This window comes from Oreochromis niloticus, linkage group LG20, assembly GCF_001858045.2.
Source record: "Oreochromis niloticus isolate F11D_XX linkage group LG20, O_niloticus_UMD_NMBU, whole genome shotgun sequence".
Taxonomy (NCBI): domain Eukaryota; kingdom Metazoa; phylum Chordata; class Actinopteri; order Cichliformes; family Cichlidae; genus Oreochromis; species Oreochromis niloticus.
The window spans coordinates 7,080,324-7,097,001 of NC_031984.2; the positions used below are offsets into that span (position 1 = coordinate 7,080,324).

The 16,678-nt window shown below is 38.5% G+C and overlaps 1 protein-coding gene across 3 annotated transcripts; it reads left to right on the forward strand.

Annotated features, from left to right (window-relative positions):
- The first annotated feature begins 286 nt into the window (after positions 1 to 286).
- ccn5 (cellular communication network factor 5) lies at positions 287 to 16,435 on the forward strand. Of its 3 annotated transcripts, XM_025901310.1 has the most exons (7): positions 287 to 448; positions 628 to 700; positions 8,651 to 9,005; positions 9,876 to 10,092; positions 10,531 to 10,779; positions 13,066 to 13,307; positions 14,852 to 16,435. In XM_025901310.1, exons 3-7 carry the CDS (start codon positions 8,943 to 8,945, stop codon positions 15,137 to 15,139), a joined length of 1,059 nt encoding a protein of 352 aa, XP_025757095.1. In that variant the 5' UTR covers positions 287 to 448; positions 628 to 700; positions 8,651 to 8,942; the 3' UTR covers positions 15,140 to 16,435. The 3 variants fall into 3 exon arrangements, with proteins under 3 accessions (XP_025757095.1, XP_019204812.1, XP_013120713.1); XM_019349267.2 differs by lacking the exon at positions 628 to 700; XM_013265259.3 differs by lacking the exons at positions 287 to 448; positions 628 to 700 and adding an exon at positions 8,145 to 8,537.
- The last annotated feature ends 243 nt before the right edge of the window (positions 16,436 to 16,678 follow it).

The window sequence follows — 16,678 nt, forward strand, 5'->3', positions numbered from 1 at the left end:
CACAAACAACACAGAGACCAAACCCAGTATAGTGATTAACATCAGCTTTATCAGAAAGAAAAGTTTTACGCCTGAGCTTCAAAGTAGAGACAATTTAATGCTGATGAGTGTGTGGTTTGTGCATTTATCTCTGCATGTCAGGATGAGAAAGCTGATTTTTATCAGAGTAAAAAGATAAAAGGCAAACTGCATTGTATACTCACTCTGGCCACTAGAGGTCTCTCTTGCCTTATAGTGGTTCAAGAGCATGTGCGACAGAACGCTTCACAAAAGAAAAAATAAAGAAATCCTCTAATTTTAAAACGCATATTAAAGAAATCAAAGCTGTTTTTAGATGGATTTTTTATAATAATTTTCAGGGTCCAATTTTCAGATGTATTTTCTGGAAATAACTGACAGAAACTTTGATTACTCCTTTGACCGCTAGTGCAGCACAAACTAAGTGCAGGTAAGATATAATGATATAATAAGATATAATTTATAACAAACAGAGAAGTGAAAAAAGTATTCCAAAGAACTGTCAAGACTTTAAAGCATTCAAAACCAGTCTTTCAGGTTTAGAAGCCAGATTACTCATGCATTGCCCTCTCTGTAAATCAAAATATTTTTTAATCGCATTGTGATAAGGAAATGTGACACCGGCTTCTGAACTACCACAATGAAAACAACTCAGTCTGACTACTCCCACGCACCGAGAAAGGTGCGTGCCTGCTATCCGTGAAAGATCTTACTGTCGATGCAGTTCTAGAGAAGACTAGACTGTTTATCTTTCAACTGAAGTCTAACTGAAAAGTAAATTAAACATTTCATTGGAAATGTGTCCTGAACTCCTGCTAAATGTTCATCCAACTGTTCCTCAGTATTGTTTGCTTTAATTACCATTATATTACGTAACATGAGATAAATCCACAGCTCTAAATTATGCTTTACATACAACATACAATCTTTCTGTGTTTCAGACTTCTGCAGCTGCAGCAGATTGTATCTTTCCTCTGACTGAAGTTAGCAACAATTTCAACTAAAAATACGGACTCTGAGTTCCATGCTAGGATGTGGTTGCCTTCATGAATTGAGACCTTGTTCCGTATTTATTTGTTCTGATTTATTTTTAGTAAATGAAACCAGAAATGGATATGCTGTTGGTTTAGGTGAGTCAACAAATGCAGCAGAATATTTTTATTCCATGTTGCTGCAATCAGCTCTCCAAAAACACCCTTCTGAACCCAGGGTCAGATGAAAAAAGTAAGCAGACACAAGGATGATGAGATAGCAGTATATGTAAGTGGTCTTTGTGGAAAAGAGGGAAAATCTAACACCTAAAAATAGGACATAAGACTAAGTCTACAGCCATCCTAGCAACTCTGTGGTGCTTTGAGTGTAATCTGTACATCAGCAACAAAGTGCTAGTGTACTGATGCTGGGTAGACATGTACCTAGCTGCTAGTTTATGTGGTAATTGAATTGGTCATTTAATTCATAGCCGCTGCTATAAATCCTGCCTTACTGAAACTAACCCAGCCACAGTGGGGCCACAAGCCAGTGTACTCCTACTGCCATTCCCAAGATACACAGGTAAGTATGTGTCATGAAGGGTATCCAGCATAAAATCTTTGCTAAATCAAACATGCAAACATCAAATATTTGATTTCAATGCAGGTCGCGAGTTAACAGTGACCATCTCTGGTGCTTTTGGCCGTCAGGGTTTTAATGTTGGCTTAAGACAAAGAAATATGAAAGGCGGAAGGCATGTTAGAGGCATCAAGAGATAAAGAAAGGCGAAAAGCAAGCATCTGGAGATGAGAGTTTATATATATGTAGGCTGGGGAAATAAAACCAGGAAAAGGCGGATTCAGAATATTCAGTTGGCATAGGCAAGAAGAGAACTTGAGTAGAGGTCATCTTGAAAGAAGAGCAGGTGAATAGTGTTGTGGATGAAAAGTCAGACAGTATGAGGAGATTCTGAAGCTGGGGTGACGTTGAATACCTACCAAAAGCTGGATTTCAGGGCAGTTTGAAGAGAGAGAGAGAGAGGAATTTTAGGGTTAGTTTGATGGAGTGGTAGAGACCGTCTTCAGGGGGGAGAGTGGTAATTGGAGCTGATTAACTGGACATGTGTTTGCTGAGGAGGTGGTGAGTAGGTATGATTTAAAGAAAAGAAATGTGGATGGGCAGAGAGAAGTGGATTTTGCAAATAGGATGGAAATGGCTGTGGTGACGAGTTCATGAAGAGTGAGGAACATAAGGTGACGTATAAGAGTGAAGGAATGTACACACAGGCGGATTATATTCTATACCAGAGGTGCAATATGAAAGAGGCAGAAGATTGCAAGGTGGTGTCAGGGGAAGAAAAATGTTTATGCTGGGAAACTAACAGTTAGGCAGGCACAAGTTCTTACGTTTTTAAAAGTTCTTTGGCAACACTAATCACAGAGTACAGAGCTGTGGTTGATGGGAAGCTGGTGGGTCATCTTGAAAGGAACATGAAAGAGGGCAAAAATAATTTTAGGGAACTCAAGCACTAGTTTTAGACATTGCTTTAATATCTCTAACTGATCAAGACGTGTGTCTGTGTCCACCTGTTCTTTGCTTTTCTCAATTTATTTGACAGACTTCAGCCCTTACATGTATAGATTTTCTTCCATGCTTTCTCTGCCTAGGTTCAATATTTTATTCTTATGGGTTGCTTGCTCAACCAGATGAGCTGTAAGGGCATCCTGGTTGTTTAATTTAAGGTCAGTCTTATGGTCTTACTACAGAAAAATTCAGAATCCTGTAAAATGTACCTGGCACATTTTTGGATATATGAGTAAAACTGCTTGGGTGAATTCATTAAAATCTTGAACATGTGCAGAAACGTAACAGAAATCCCTCATTTTTTCCAGAGTAGGGATAGCCCTGAGTCTACACGTGATTCCTGCCATTATATTACTTAACATAGAGCGTTATAATTTCACAAGGAACTGACACACGGAGCTGTGCAGGGCTGTGATTTGTCATTGCACAGACAGTTGTTTCCACCTCTACCCACGCAGTGAAGCAGTCATGATGAGTGGGTGTGGATGTGTGTCTAGACGAGCTGTGCTTTTCTTTTTCCGCTGTGGACACGGCAGTGACCTCGGCCCTGTGTACGTCAGGAAGTGACCTTAGGACCTGACGATGTCCTTATCGTCTGCTATGGGCGTTCCTGTGGCAACTCTGTTCGACTTTCACACATTGTGCTGGAATGCCTGGAATTCAGGTATAATTTTAAGCAAAACCAGCAGCATGAGAAATTCATGTTGGAAGAGTACTGACTATAAGTGTGCGTCTGTGTCCTACGGTGCCTCCTGACATCTGGACTGAATTTATCATATTATCATGTTAAATCATACATCAAAATTCTTTCTCACTGGTATGGTTTTCATTTTGTGGTTTTCAGTTCTGTCTTAGGACATTTTTAGATACTGGTGTGTGGAACTTTGGTAATTACTCTATTTAGTGTCTGGCTAAGTGTCTTGGCAGAATTTAACCATGTGTCAGTTGTTTATTTTGAATAAATGTAGACCCCTTTATTCAATCTAAGTTGTACATTACATCATGTAATAGCTGTGCACGGCACCTGTGGCACTTCCTCTGCAGTTTCACAGAAGGTATTTCAGAGGAAACACATGGACTTGAGGGGTGAAAGGACTTTTATTGCTCTTCACTTCAATAAATGTTTGGGAACATTTTCCATCTGCTTAAATGTTCACCCCTTCATCTTGTCTGTTTCTTTCCTATTGAAAGTTTTATGAAAATACTTTTTCAAGCTGCGCTTTTTGGCTGCTTCTGAGATTCGTACCAGTTAGGCAGTCGTGGCTGGTGGGAACAACTTATGTGGTCTGGAAGTACAACTAGGAAAGAAATCAGGTCTGTGTATTTCATTCATCCATAGTTTATGTGATAGAAAGAGAGCACACACATCTTTCATTTCACCTTCTTCTTTTGTAGCCATAATAGTACACTAAATCTTCCCAATGCTAACCAGAACAGCTGAGTGTCAAGAAAGGTAATAGCCACCTAAAAAACTATTAACGAACCATAAACCAAAAAAAAGGCATTCACTGAAATAAACCACCATCTTCTGAACAAACATATTAGAAACATGTTTTTGACAAATTTATTTTTCACGAGCCCCTGCTCTACATCCTTGAGTTCTCATTCAGTAAATTCGAAATGTGTCCAGAAGTTTTTCAGCATCACTGAAAGACGGTGTTATTGACAATCTGAGGGGAGGTGCACCAGAGCCGAAGGAATCAGACATAACAGAAAAGGCAGTTTGAGGTTTTATTTTGTTTTGGATGGAGGACTGCTCAGTCTGTGACCTCTGCTGGGTGTGGTGGCGATCCTGGAATAATGACTCAGTATAGCTTAGTAAAGTCAACCATGACTAGACAGCAAGTCGGATGTTTTTGCTATTTGTGGAAGTTCCAGCAGTCGAGGCTGATTTGCCCACCTTGTTGAAAGAGTACCTGCAGATCTGGCAGAGCCAAACCTGCCAGTGCAAACTTTCAGTGACTCTAAGAGCCAAAACCTTAGACACCAATTGAAGTGCTCTGCATTTCATTGAATACGTGTCAAATGTTGTTCTGGGAGAAGATTTTAGTATTATTCAGGGCTTTTACAGCACAACCCATGTTTATTCTGAGACACTTAAATCAGTCAGAGGCAGCTAGTTGGCACCACCCAAACCCACAAACTGGCAGAGCTAAATATTGTCTCGGTCAACTGTTGATGGTACAAAAACTTATTTTTGGAAGAAGAACAAATTCAGTGTGCAGTTTATTTACATACACATTTGTTTATTTTAAAACTTGATATTAACATATACATATGTTATTATATTTCCTGATGCTGAATGCTATGTTTTAAGTAAGAAAGAAGACAAAGCGTACATTTGTTCAGAGAGCAAATAAACCTTTTCCACCACATGTTTTCTGAGCTGTTAATTTAGTTATTTAATGGAAATAAACACGTGTAACAGGTTCTATGATGTGTCGTCTACATGGAAAAAGCTGCCAATCAGATATTTAAATTGATTAATTTTCAAGTAAGAATAAAAAAGAATAATGTGGAAGCACTTTTTAACCTTAATGAGTGCAGGGTACTGTCTGATTTCAGACAAATCATGCCCATTGGCTTTCACATGTGTAAATATGATCAAAGAACTTCACAATGTTACAGTATCAGCACAGAGTATCTGCACCACAGACTGAACCTGCCTTGTATTTTGCATTACTTGTATGCTGAGGAATTTTGGGGTTGTTGGACAACTCTCCCTGAACATGTGTTAGACATTTCTGGTTCACAGTGACAGATTTGGTAGAGTGACCGGACTTTCTTTCAGCACACAGATCAATGAATTCTTTAGTAACATTTATAGGACAAATAATATTTTCATTACTTTGCCCTGTAGGTTTTGCATTCATAAATCAACAAGGAATCCAAAAGACTTTCCTGCATACCGTCACATACCAAAACAATATTCACCCAAACTGAATGGGGGTTATTGTGCAGGATTTGGATTTAGGGGTTTCTTCAAAGGAGTTCACTGCGACTGAGAGTGATACTTCACTGTCTGGGACATTTCCAACATCTGTAGGCTTTAGCAAAAAAGGCTCGACAGATTTTTCCAGTCTCAGTTTGAACTGGCAGATATGATTTCACTGTGTCTGATACTGGCTGACTACATCCCTTTCATACATGTTTGATCAAAGAACAAGAATAATGAAGCTTGACCGACAGTCTGTGAACTTGCTGCCCATATTCAGCTTAAACCTCATAATTTTCCTCTACGTTTTATACATGTGTTTATGGCTTCAATATCCACTCTTTTAAAAAATCTCCATTCGCCACAATAACTTATTATACTATCTCAGTATCTGGGATTCACTGAAGAAAACCTCTACTTTTATCTGAGATCTTTGAAGTTGTTCCTTAAACTTGCTGCATGTTACATTCATGCTAGCAGCTATTACAATGCAGTCCTTCCAGGTTTGGTCATTCTTGGAGGGTATGGAAAACACATGGTAGCAGCCAGGAAAGCATAGTTTCAGAGAAAGCTCAGTTTGAGCCCCAGCAGTATGTCCATACTGGCAGGCCACCTGGAGTCCACCTGTAAGCTACACACATTCTTTCCTCTTCTCTATCTTTCTGTCTGTCTCCTTTTATTTATAAGTCATGACTGGATGTCTTTCTTGCCCACCCATATAATGTGAGAAAAAGCTGATGTTGAATCTTAGGAATCCATTCCTAGTGTTCCTCTGACTGAAATGTTTTCTAATGAAAGGCTTGCTTTCTATTTAAGTCATTGGCTTCAGTATTTTTGTTTAGGTCAAGGGACGCTGTGGCTTTGACTGTATTGTTGTTATATTTATGTAACAGTGCGATAAAAGCGAATTATATTTGTAGAATGAAAACAAAACTTCTTGATTCAGACTTAACATTTCAACATCCTAATGAAATTTGGCACACATAGCGATTTCATCCTGATGAATCACTGATTTTCATCTAGCATAACCGTCCAGGCATGTGAGAAATGGGTACTGCTGAATCTTAGTCATCTGTTCCTAGTTTACTTAGACTGAATTCTTTTATAATGATGAATTACTTTCTATTGAAGACTGTCTGGAATCTTTTTGCTATAATTTTACAAATGTGGGCACAACATGAATAATTGTTATAATTTGTGTATTTAATAGTGATAAAAATGTTTATTTATTTAATGTCACTTTTGTAAGATATGTTCTTAACGTTGCTGTAGAAACAGGTCAAAGCCTCTGCTTATCCAGGGAAATATCACCACATCGGCATGAAGCATCAGAGAAAAAAAACTGAAACCAACTTGGTTACTAAACAGTTTTTTAATTGCTTTGGTAATCTGCTGATTTTACTTTTGCTGACATCATGATGTAAAGATTGTGGTTACGAATCATGTCTAACCAGTAACTTGGTGGTTTTGCTTGCTCATGTCCTCTCAGAGTGAATTGTAACACAAGTTATAACCCTAATTAATGGGGAAGTGCCTTAAACCTGGATTCTTTCTAATGGTTTAAAGGGGCAAAACTTCCAGTTTCAAAATAAAATCTTGTTGTACAGATATCTGGAAGGTTCCTAATGAGTTCATGGTCTAAGTCTTATCAGAAATCTTGATGTTTATTTTGTGAATGATAGTACTGTTTAGAGTTAGCAAGGGTGATAAAGGGCTTACCCTGTGATACAGCTTCACTTTAGAGGTCACCATGATGGATCATCTGCCTCCAGCTCTATCTAATCCTCTGCATGGCCTCCTGAATTTTATAAACCTTCTCTGGGATCTTCCTCTTTTCCTCCTGCTTAGCAGCTCTGTAGTCAACATCCTTTGCCTAGTATATCCAGTGTACGTCCTCTGCATATGTCCAAAGCAACTCTTCTTTATCTCTAAACCGCTCGACCTGAGCTGTGCAGCTAAAATGCAAAATGGCTTTTCGTGTTAGGCTGTAAACATATTTATTTCTGCTGAGAGGCTGGGTGTTCTAAAATGGGTGTTTCTAAATATTGGCTCACTGCAGTTTTTATGCAATTCCATATTCATTCATTTGTTAAACTCTGTTATGACCATGTTGGTGTCATTCCTGGAACATGAGACTTAAAATTGCTCAAGTCTCACAGGTGAATCTGACCAAAAGGTTGTTGTGATGTCACAGCTTTGTAAATGAGGAAAAATACTTCATCTAAAACTAGTCTTAAAACTTGTGTTGTGTGTGAGCTGACTTTCCAACACATTTGGGATTTGTTAAAATGTTTATTTTAGTTCAAATCTCTGTGTTTTGTTTGCTTGAATGTAACGAAACTGCAACTGAAAATGAAAATAATATTGAAGAAGAGGAAGTCAACAGCAATCACCGCTGACCTTTTGGTTTGACACAAAGTCCAGTTTCCCAAATGAAATGGAATTGTTTATCCACCACATTCTGACTCTTACACTAACTTTGTTGCTCTTTATATCGCCTCACTAGACATCAGAAAGGTTTTTGGATTTAAAGTGTTTCTGCCCAAAAGTTTTCCAGCTGCTGTGTTTTTCCACAGGTCACAAAGGTATTACATCACATCAACATGATTGCAGTGATGGTCCTGTCCTGACTTTAATTATGATGTTTAAGAACAACACCAACATAGTGATTTCAAATATGCCTCACGTTTCAAGTTCCTGGTTAGTACTTCATGTACTTCGTATTCAACCTAAACTGAATTAGTCTCATCTGCCTCACTTTTCTTTCTGCTGTTTGCCTTCAGGTTCCCATTCATTTTCTCTCACAAGAGATCACAATGATTCAAATTCATGCAAACCTCAGACATGCCACCTTTACACCATGGAAACCACAGCTAAGAGAAGGATTAAGTCTCTTTTAAGTCTGACCCCTCAACATATTTGGGCTTCACAAGCATTTGAGGGATCTGGGAATGAAAAACCGTGAAAATATCTGCTCCATATTCATCCTGTGAAAAGATGAACTATATCTGACTGACCAGCAGATTATGTAAACATAAGCTACATAAATTCTTCTCCACTTAAATCAGAATTGTTACCACAAAAGCCCTGGAAGTTGTTTGACTTGTTGACAACCTTGCTAATGTATTTTTCTCTCCTTAGCTTATGTGAAGCTGTGCAAACTTAGAACCCCGCAAGACTGGAAAGAGAGGGAGGAGAGGAAAAAGAGTGTGTGTATGGAAGTGGAAATGGGCAGCAGGGAGGAGGAATGTAAAACATTTGATACTAGTCCAGTGGCTGTTTACACAGTAGTCAGCCCGTGACATCAGAGTCCAGACTTTATAAATGTCAGGAGGCGCAAGAAGGAGCAGTTAGCAAACAGCTGCACTGGTCACACCACACCGTCACACAGTTCAGTGAGACAGACCGAGCTCCATCAGCAACACAAGCCCCCATGGACCGACAACTGTGTGACTGTGTGATTGCTTTGGCTGTACTGCTGTGTGTGGCTACACAGGTGAGGCCTCCTCCAGCTTATTTACAGTAATTGATTCTGAATGAGACTTTTATCAGAGTATTGTAGGTATGTATTGCTGAATTGTTTGTTTTCTCCCTTCATTGATCAATACATTTCCTTTTTAGAGTATTTGTTAATGTTTTCTGAAAGAAAGAAGGTATTTGGCTTGATTTTATTACAATGATTTGAAATAAAGATGAGATGATTAAAGTCATCCATCAAAAAAAGGTGATTTATTAGACAAGCAAGACTGTTGTTAATATTTTTATTTTTACCTAATTGTTAATGTCTTTTTTGTTTTATCAAATGCCAGAAATTGAAGTGAAATCACAGTTTACTTGTCACCAACTTACTCGTTTTGTCTAGCCAACTGTTAGAAACCAGCAGACATTCAGTGTTATGGTAACATCACAAATACAGACAGAAAACTCTTACAACATAAAAGGTGGGACTACATTTTTTTCCTTGAATATTATGTAAAATATTAATAAAAAGTCCCACCTGTGTGTTTTTTGCAGTTATGTATTAGAAAAGTTGTTGACTGTATTTCTTTACAGTAACTTTGTTGTAAAACCTTGAAGGCTTCTCTTGTAAAGTGAAAGTGGACTTGGCCAGACCTCGCCTGTGTTTTGGCTCCATCAGACACATGTAATTGGAAGCAGTGGTTTGGCTTTACTGTGTTGGATACCGATTCAGCTTCTGAGAATGCTTATAATATTTTCTTTGCTTCTTTTCATAAGGAATGAGAGTAATAATTTTGGTACTGAAATGATCTCAGCATCAGAAGACTGATTTATGATGATTTTCTCTCATCTTTTCAGGTTTTGTCATATTGTCATACCTTCTAACTTATTTTTCTTGCTCCTCCAGGTGCTGTGCCAGTTGTGTGACAGGCCATGCCTTTGCCCCAATCCTGTCGCTCAGTGCCCCACAGGAGTGTCCGTGGTGCTGGATGGCTGCCGGTGTTGCCAGGTGTGTGCCCGGCAACTAGGCGAGTCCTGTACTGAGATGTTTCCCTGTGACAACCTGCGAGGGCTTCAGTGCGACTACAGCGCCAGCCTTCCCGGGTTCCCTGGAGAGTGTGTCAGTGAGTGTCACTTCTAACAAGCAAACACCCAGGCCCATGTCTGTGTGGTTAGGTTATTAGGGTGGAGGACACATAGGGAGGGAGTAGATAGAGCCTCAGCCAGTTTGCATGACTGGGACACACAGACTGACACTTAATGTAAGAGTCTGCTTAGCTGAGTGGATTCAGGACTCCTGCTGACACATTTCCTGTAATGATTACCTATGAGCATGATAAATTGCAGAGACAACACTCCAAATGAAAAACAACTTCACAGTGTCTCACTGAAGAGACTTACTTTCCATAAAGTGATGCAACCACTTGCAGGGACAGCAGCTCCTGTGTCCTCACCTCTCTCTTGTTTTCTTCTGCTTCTTTCACCTAACGTAATCTGTCCATTTCCTGATTAAGTTTCCCACATAAATGTGTAAGCAAAGATGGCTTCTGTGTTTCTAACAGGTCAGAAGGATCTGGGCTGTGAGGTCAATGGGATCTTTTACCAGGAGGGGCAGTCGTTCCAGCCCTCCTGTGACACTTACTGCCACTGCAGGGGGGGCGGGGTGACCTGCGTGCCAGCTTGTCCACTGAATGCTCGTCTTCCCACTCCAGACTGTCCCAACCCACAACACATCCGACTACCTGGGAAATGCTGCAAGGAATGGGTGTGTGAAAACCTTGAAAACACAGTCATTCAGGATGCAATTACAGGTAATGGCTGCATGACTCTCTGATACAGATGTATTTTGATGTTTTACAGGTGGGGAAAAGAGCTAGCCTGACATGTTTAATGATTCCTTTAAATTTTCCTGACATCAGAGCTGGATGTCTACAACATATTTTCCAGTGTCTGGATACTAGTGCCAAACGTATGTTCATGTAGCGCATGAGTCTTAGTTACTCCTCACTGATGATCAATCCATATGTAATATAATCCTTCATTCCTTTTAATGAGCTCTGTTACTGGCGGTCATGTCTGGAAGTTTTTACTGGAGCATTTGTGCATTAAACGGGGTGTGTCAAGCCAAAGGAAAACTCCCAAAATCCAAATATAAACCACATTTTTCTTGGTGAAAACATCCTTTTTCCCCTCAGTCACCATGCTTCCCAGTTTCATAACAACAACCAAAGCTGTGTGACAATTAAACATATGAAGCCATGTCAAGACCTCATTACTTCATTAATGGAGGAGTGTGTGAGCACATGAGATGGGTGTTAGGGAAATGAAGCCAGTCTAAAAACATCTGGAATCCAAACACTGTCTGACTCAAACTAAGTTATGAGAACAGCAAAGGAACATTTTGTTCTTCGATACAAAACCTACTGTGTCATCGTTGAAAATTAGCTGGTTAGACTTCTACATGTTAGTTTTGTGGGCTTTATTTGCACAAAAATGCACTAAATGTAGCTTTAAAATTTAATGTGAGTAAAAAAAGAACCAGAGAGGTGAAAAAGTCCAAACAGCATCTATTTCACTTTACTTTAAAGTAAAGGTTTTCAAACTCTGTTCGGAAGCTGGATTAAGAGGAAGCTATATAAGCAGACTGTTCACCATAAATATGTAAGTACTGAGGTAATGAGAGGAGTGAGCTGCTCAGATTATGAACAGGGAGCGTGATTATTCAGAGCGTGATTATTCAGAAGTTATGAAAAGATCTCCATGAACGTTTTGGCAAACGTGGGGATTTGCCCAACTTAGAAGTAACTTTTGAGTTGGAAGGATTATTGGTCATGGTAAGATTTGACACAAATTTAAATACAAACTTAGAGAGATGGTTTTGATTTTCCCTAAAATATGCCAAACTCATTTGCATCCAGATATCCTGGTTTCAGGACTAAATTCCTGTATGGTGGGCAGGGAATTTTCAGCATTGATGAAGGGATGCAGTCTCAGATTGTTGTTGTTTTAGTTTCGGTGCATTTAGACTTTGATTGTTCTAAAGGTTTGATGCATTTCCAGTATTTGTGTAGCTCAGACTTAAGGTAGTTAGCAATAGGCCACCTCAACGCAGGATCCCACAGTGATTAATCACTTCAGCAAGAGCAGGGATATTCAATTGAAATTTTAAGGAGGTCCACTGAGAAAATTTCCTCAAACAAGGGCCCACAACATCATAAAGTCCCACACTCTAAGTAAGTGCAATATATTTTGAATTATGCTTACAGTTGTACCAATTCCAGTATATAGTCAGAAACTGTCAAACAAAAGAATACAATTCAACAGTATTTCAACAATCTTTATTATTATTTTATTCTAATAATCATATAATACTAAAAAGTTATTTGCTAATTTCAAGCATAATAAGGTTTGCATTCAATAATGAAAAAGAGCTTTTGATAAAGTTGTCTACAAATAAACTGATTTAAAAATAATGAAAGGTGTAGTTTGAGTCCCCGTTCTCTTTTTTCTTCTTAGCTACATTCTACATGTAAATCATCTCTGCTTTACCACTTCTACTCTCAGTTTCCTGTTCTGAGTCACATGTACTCAGGGAGTTGTGTTTTTCCCGTGCTCTGACTAAATGATTTGATTTGCTGAGCAGCATCATGTGATAATTGACTACCGTAAAGGAAAAAGCTCCTCATTGTAATACACTTACTATAAATGGAAAAAAAAGTTGCCCAGAGTAAAATAACAGTGGATTTTGATGGGCACACGAAGAACGGCATCTGTGTCCGTGGTCCACCCACTGGTAAGGCCTTAGGCTCGTGGTGTAATTGTGCAGACTTAGAGTGTGACATACTATGACTATGCATAGATAATTGCAATACTTCATATAGTTTATATGCTAAGAAAACAGGTAATAAGTTTTATTAAAGTAAATGAATAAATAAATACATTTATTGAGGTATTTAAACTTTCATTAAGAAGGTTAATAAGTGCTAAATTTTCACAAAAAGTAGAATTGCATTTGTGTACTTAATGCAACATGAACTTGTACATGAATTTTCCTCTGACTGTACTCATTGGTTTGTGTGGTTTCCCTCCCCACCCAGCAATGAAACCAGATCAATTATGGCCATCTTTGCAGAGGCATCGCCTTCAAGACAGCAAGTTTTCACCTGCCTCCTCTTGTGTAGAGCAGAGCACCCAGTGGAGTGCCTGTTCCCAGAGCTGTGGGGCGGGTGTCTCCACACGGGTTTCTAACCAGAATCCTGCATGCAAACTGCAAATAGAAACTCGCCTGTGTAAGGTGCGACCTTGCCCCACTTTCCAGCCAGCCCCAAGGAAGCCCATGGTGAGTGCTAACAAAAACCACATCCTGTAAATGTGTACGTTTACACGTACTCTCAGGTTTTACCTTTGATTGCAGTTTCACATATTGCTTCTTTCAAAACTGTAACGAGAAAGTTCACTGGGTCACACAAAGTATGTTAAGTTTTCAGAGACATGTCTTCATTTTTAACACAATATCACAAAAGGTAAAAAGACATTTTAAGGCAACTATGAAAACAATGATAAGAACCTGTCTAGTGAAGCGAGATCGATCAACTGCAGATCAGACAACAAACGACGGAGGCTCCAGAAAAGTGCAATCAAACGATGAGTTTATTAACACCGGAGAACAACCATCAGCATATGGCCTGTTTTGCTCTGACAAAAATACACTGGGTTCTGGTTTTATAGCATAGAGGATCACACCCCCACATACACGTCAAATACAGATCAAAAATACATTGTGTACAGTCATTGTTTACAGACAAGGGTACATCTTGTACATCTCTAATAACTATAAACAGACATATAACTTCTCTTTTTAATAACACCTTCCTTTTAAGGTAATAACTTCAAGCTTCAGGGCCTCTAAGGGCTAATAATTGACCCTCGTCCTCAATCACTAAGTAGACAGAATTACAGCAAGTCTCAAATAAGAAGCAGAAGACACTTGGGCCTTCGCTCAGGCCTGCTACTAGATTTATGTGTATTGTAAGCATGCATGCAATTAACCTGCTATGTTCTCATCTTCCCTCAACATGTATCACCTGGACACTCTCACCAGTGAAGCTTAAAACCCTCTTGGATAGAACATCAACACCAAACAAGCACAGATATGCAATGTGTATAAACTGATCATAACTACACCTGTAAATAGAAAGGTCAATGTGATGACAAACATATTCAATGCAATATGAACCCTGTAAACAATATTACTGATAAAATAATACTGTAGAACATGTTATTAATGCATTTATCATAAGGCAGATTATATGATAGCAATAAAGGAATCTCTAAATCCCAACACTAGTTAGACACCCCAACGAAGCAGTGACAGAACAATTCCACTTTTTGTTTCGTTTCTGCAGTCTGCCTTTTGACACACAACGATACTGAAACAGATTTCATCAATCAGATGGGGGAGGGGTTCCTCTAAACGCAGACTACATTAAAAAAATTAAACATTTCAGCGTTAAAAGTACTAAAAGTGACTTTATAAAGTAGTTCCCACTAGTCACTGAAAAACTGTGGGTCCCACTTTCATGCAGCAGAGTGGAGTCGGCCTTCCTGTAAATCTGCAGTCAATGTTTATACTCGTTAACTAAGTGAACTACAACCTTTCACTGACCTTTTTTTTAACCACTGTTTTTACCATCAATTATTTTTAGAGACTTTGAGGCTCTAGAGATTTTTTAGAGGCTTGGTAGGCCTATGTCACTGATGTGCAGATAAAATATAAAAAGAAAGTCATATTGTCATGAAGGTTACCCAAACATCTTGAATCTTTAGCCTTACTGAATCATTACACTGATTACCTGCTTTTTCCTCTTCTCACTGTTGTTTCAGTGGGGACAGAAAGGAAAGTGCAAGGCCAGCTACACGTCACCGGGACCCATTCGGCTAGTTCACCAGGGCTGCTACAGCACTCATGCTTACCGAGTCCGTTACTGCGGTCAGTGCACTGACTCGCGATGCTGCACACCTTACCAAACCAGCACTGCTGAGGTGACCTTCCGATGTCCCACTGGCAGACTGCTGCAACGAGCTGTAATGATGATCCAGTCATGCGCCTGTCATAATAACTGCCCCTATGCACCTTTTACAAATCCTGCTCTGTGGGGATATAGACCCTGATCAGTGTGTAAGAGCACGGACTCACTAAAAATATAGACTTCAGTGACTGTTTCAAGGGCTGCACAAAAAAAGTATCCCCAGGTGGATTGACGTAAACAACGAATGGACACTGAAAGAGAATATTATCATTTTAGAAAACTGTGACTGATTTTGGATGAATATGCCTGCACTTATTTACAGCTTACAACTTCTGGAAAGCATCATTCTGCCAGTTTGTGACTTCATCCGAGAGTCAAAGGAAAGCAAGTAGAAGTGTACAAGAAAGGCAGAAAAGAAACATAAATGTAGGAGAGATAGGGACTGTAATATACATGTATAACTCACAAAGTAAGTTCTAGAAATACTTTTACAAATAACTTTCAGATGTGCACTGATTTGGTTTCTTTTTTCCTCCCAGAATTGTTCAGTACAGTGATTCCCAATAATGTTTCACCTTGGATATGAAAAGTAATTTTTTAAAATGAAAACATCTTGACTTTTCTCAAATCTATAGGCTGAAGTTCAACACTACGTAGATATACTATTATTCAGTTTTGGGTAAATGGGTCAAATTAAACTTACAACTTGAAGACAGTTGACCATGATGTCAACTGGTCATAAAGATACTTTAAAAGACTGATTTTTTATTTCTAACTTGTAACTTATGTCTATAAATTCAACTTTCAGTGATGTAGAAATATGTATTTGTTAAAGACATAACCCAAAGAACGATTACAACTTTTGTAATGACAATTTCTAGATATTCTCTGACGTGAGCAATGCAGCTTTTAACTTTTGAAAGTTTTGTATGTGTGTGTGTGTGTGTGTGACATAATGGGATGACATTGCACTTTCATGTATTAGCCTGATGTAAATAACTGTAAAAAGATGTCTCATGTACAGTGATTTTTTTAAAGTGTGCCCTGTATTTTTACTCCCACTGGATTTTGTGCTTTTTTTTTTGTTTATTTTTTTTTTGTATAAATAGTTACATTGTTCAAACTGTAGCTTTTATTTCTGTCACTTCATCTGTCATGACTTTCTGCTGCTGATAAGCTGTTAAAACTTGCTTGTAGCACACCAAAATACACACTGATATCAACAAGAAAATCATTTTGCAGATTTGTGGATAAATTTAACTTTTAATAACTCTTATTATGATACTGGCTTAATGTGTTACATTCCTTTATTGTTCCTTTAAAGATTTTTTTTCAGTCTCACTTAAAAATACATTCTGACATCTTGTATGCTTAGAAATCTACAGTGTTGTTGTGGGTTCATGAGCAGCACGAGCTGAACATAAAGATACATTTTGAAATGAAAAAAGTGAATGTGATCTCTATTAAAAGTCCAATTATATATATTAATTTGCGGTCTGTGGAGCAGGAGGTACAGTGTTAGTATCTGAAACTAATATTGTATTTGGTTTTGGCATCACTAAGCAAAACAATCTATGGACATGTTTGGCTCAGTATAACTTATAATAGAAAACATGAACCAAACATGAAAATGAAATCACTGAAGATGTTTTATTACACTGCTAGAAATCTAAAATTGAGA

Bases quoted from the DNA above. Each gene is read 5' to 3' on its own strand.
- ccn5 (XM_025901310.1), top strand. From the start codon at position 8,943: ATGGACCGACAACTGTGTGACTGTGTGATTGCTTTGGCTGTACTGCTG. The intron at 9,006-9,875 runs GTGAGGCCTCCT...TTGCTCCTCCAG, and splicing joins TGCTGTGTGTGGCTACACAG to GTGCTGTGCCAGTTGTGTGA. The intron at 13,308-14,851 runs GTGAGTGCTAAC...CTGTTGTTTCAG, and splicing joins CAGCCCCAAGGAAGCCCATG to TGGGGACAGAAAGGAAAGTG.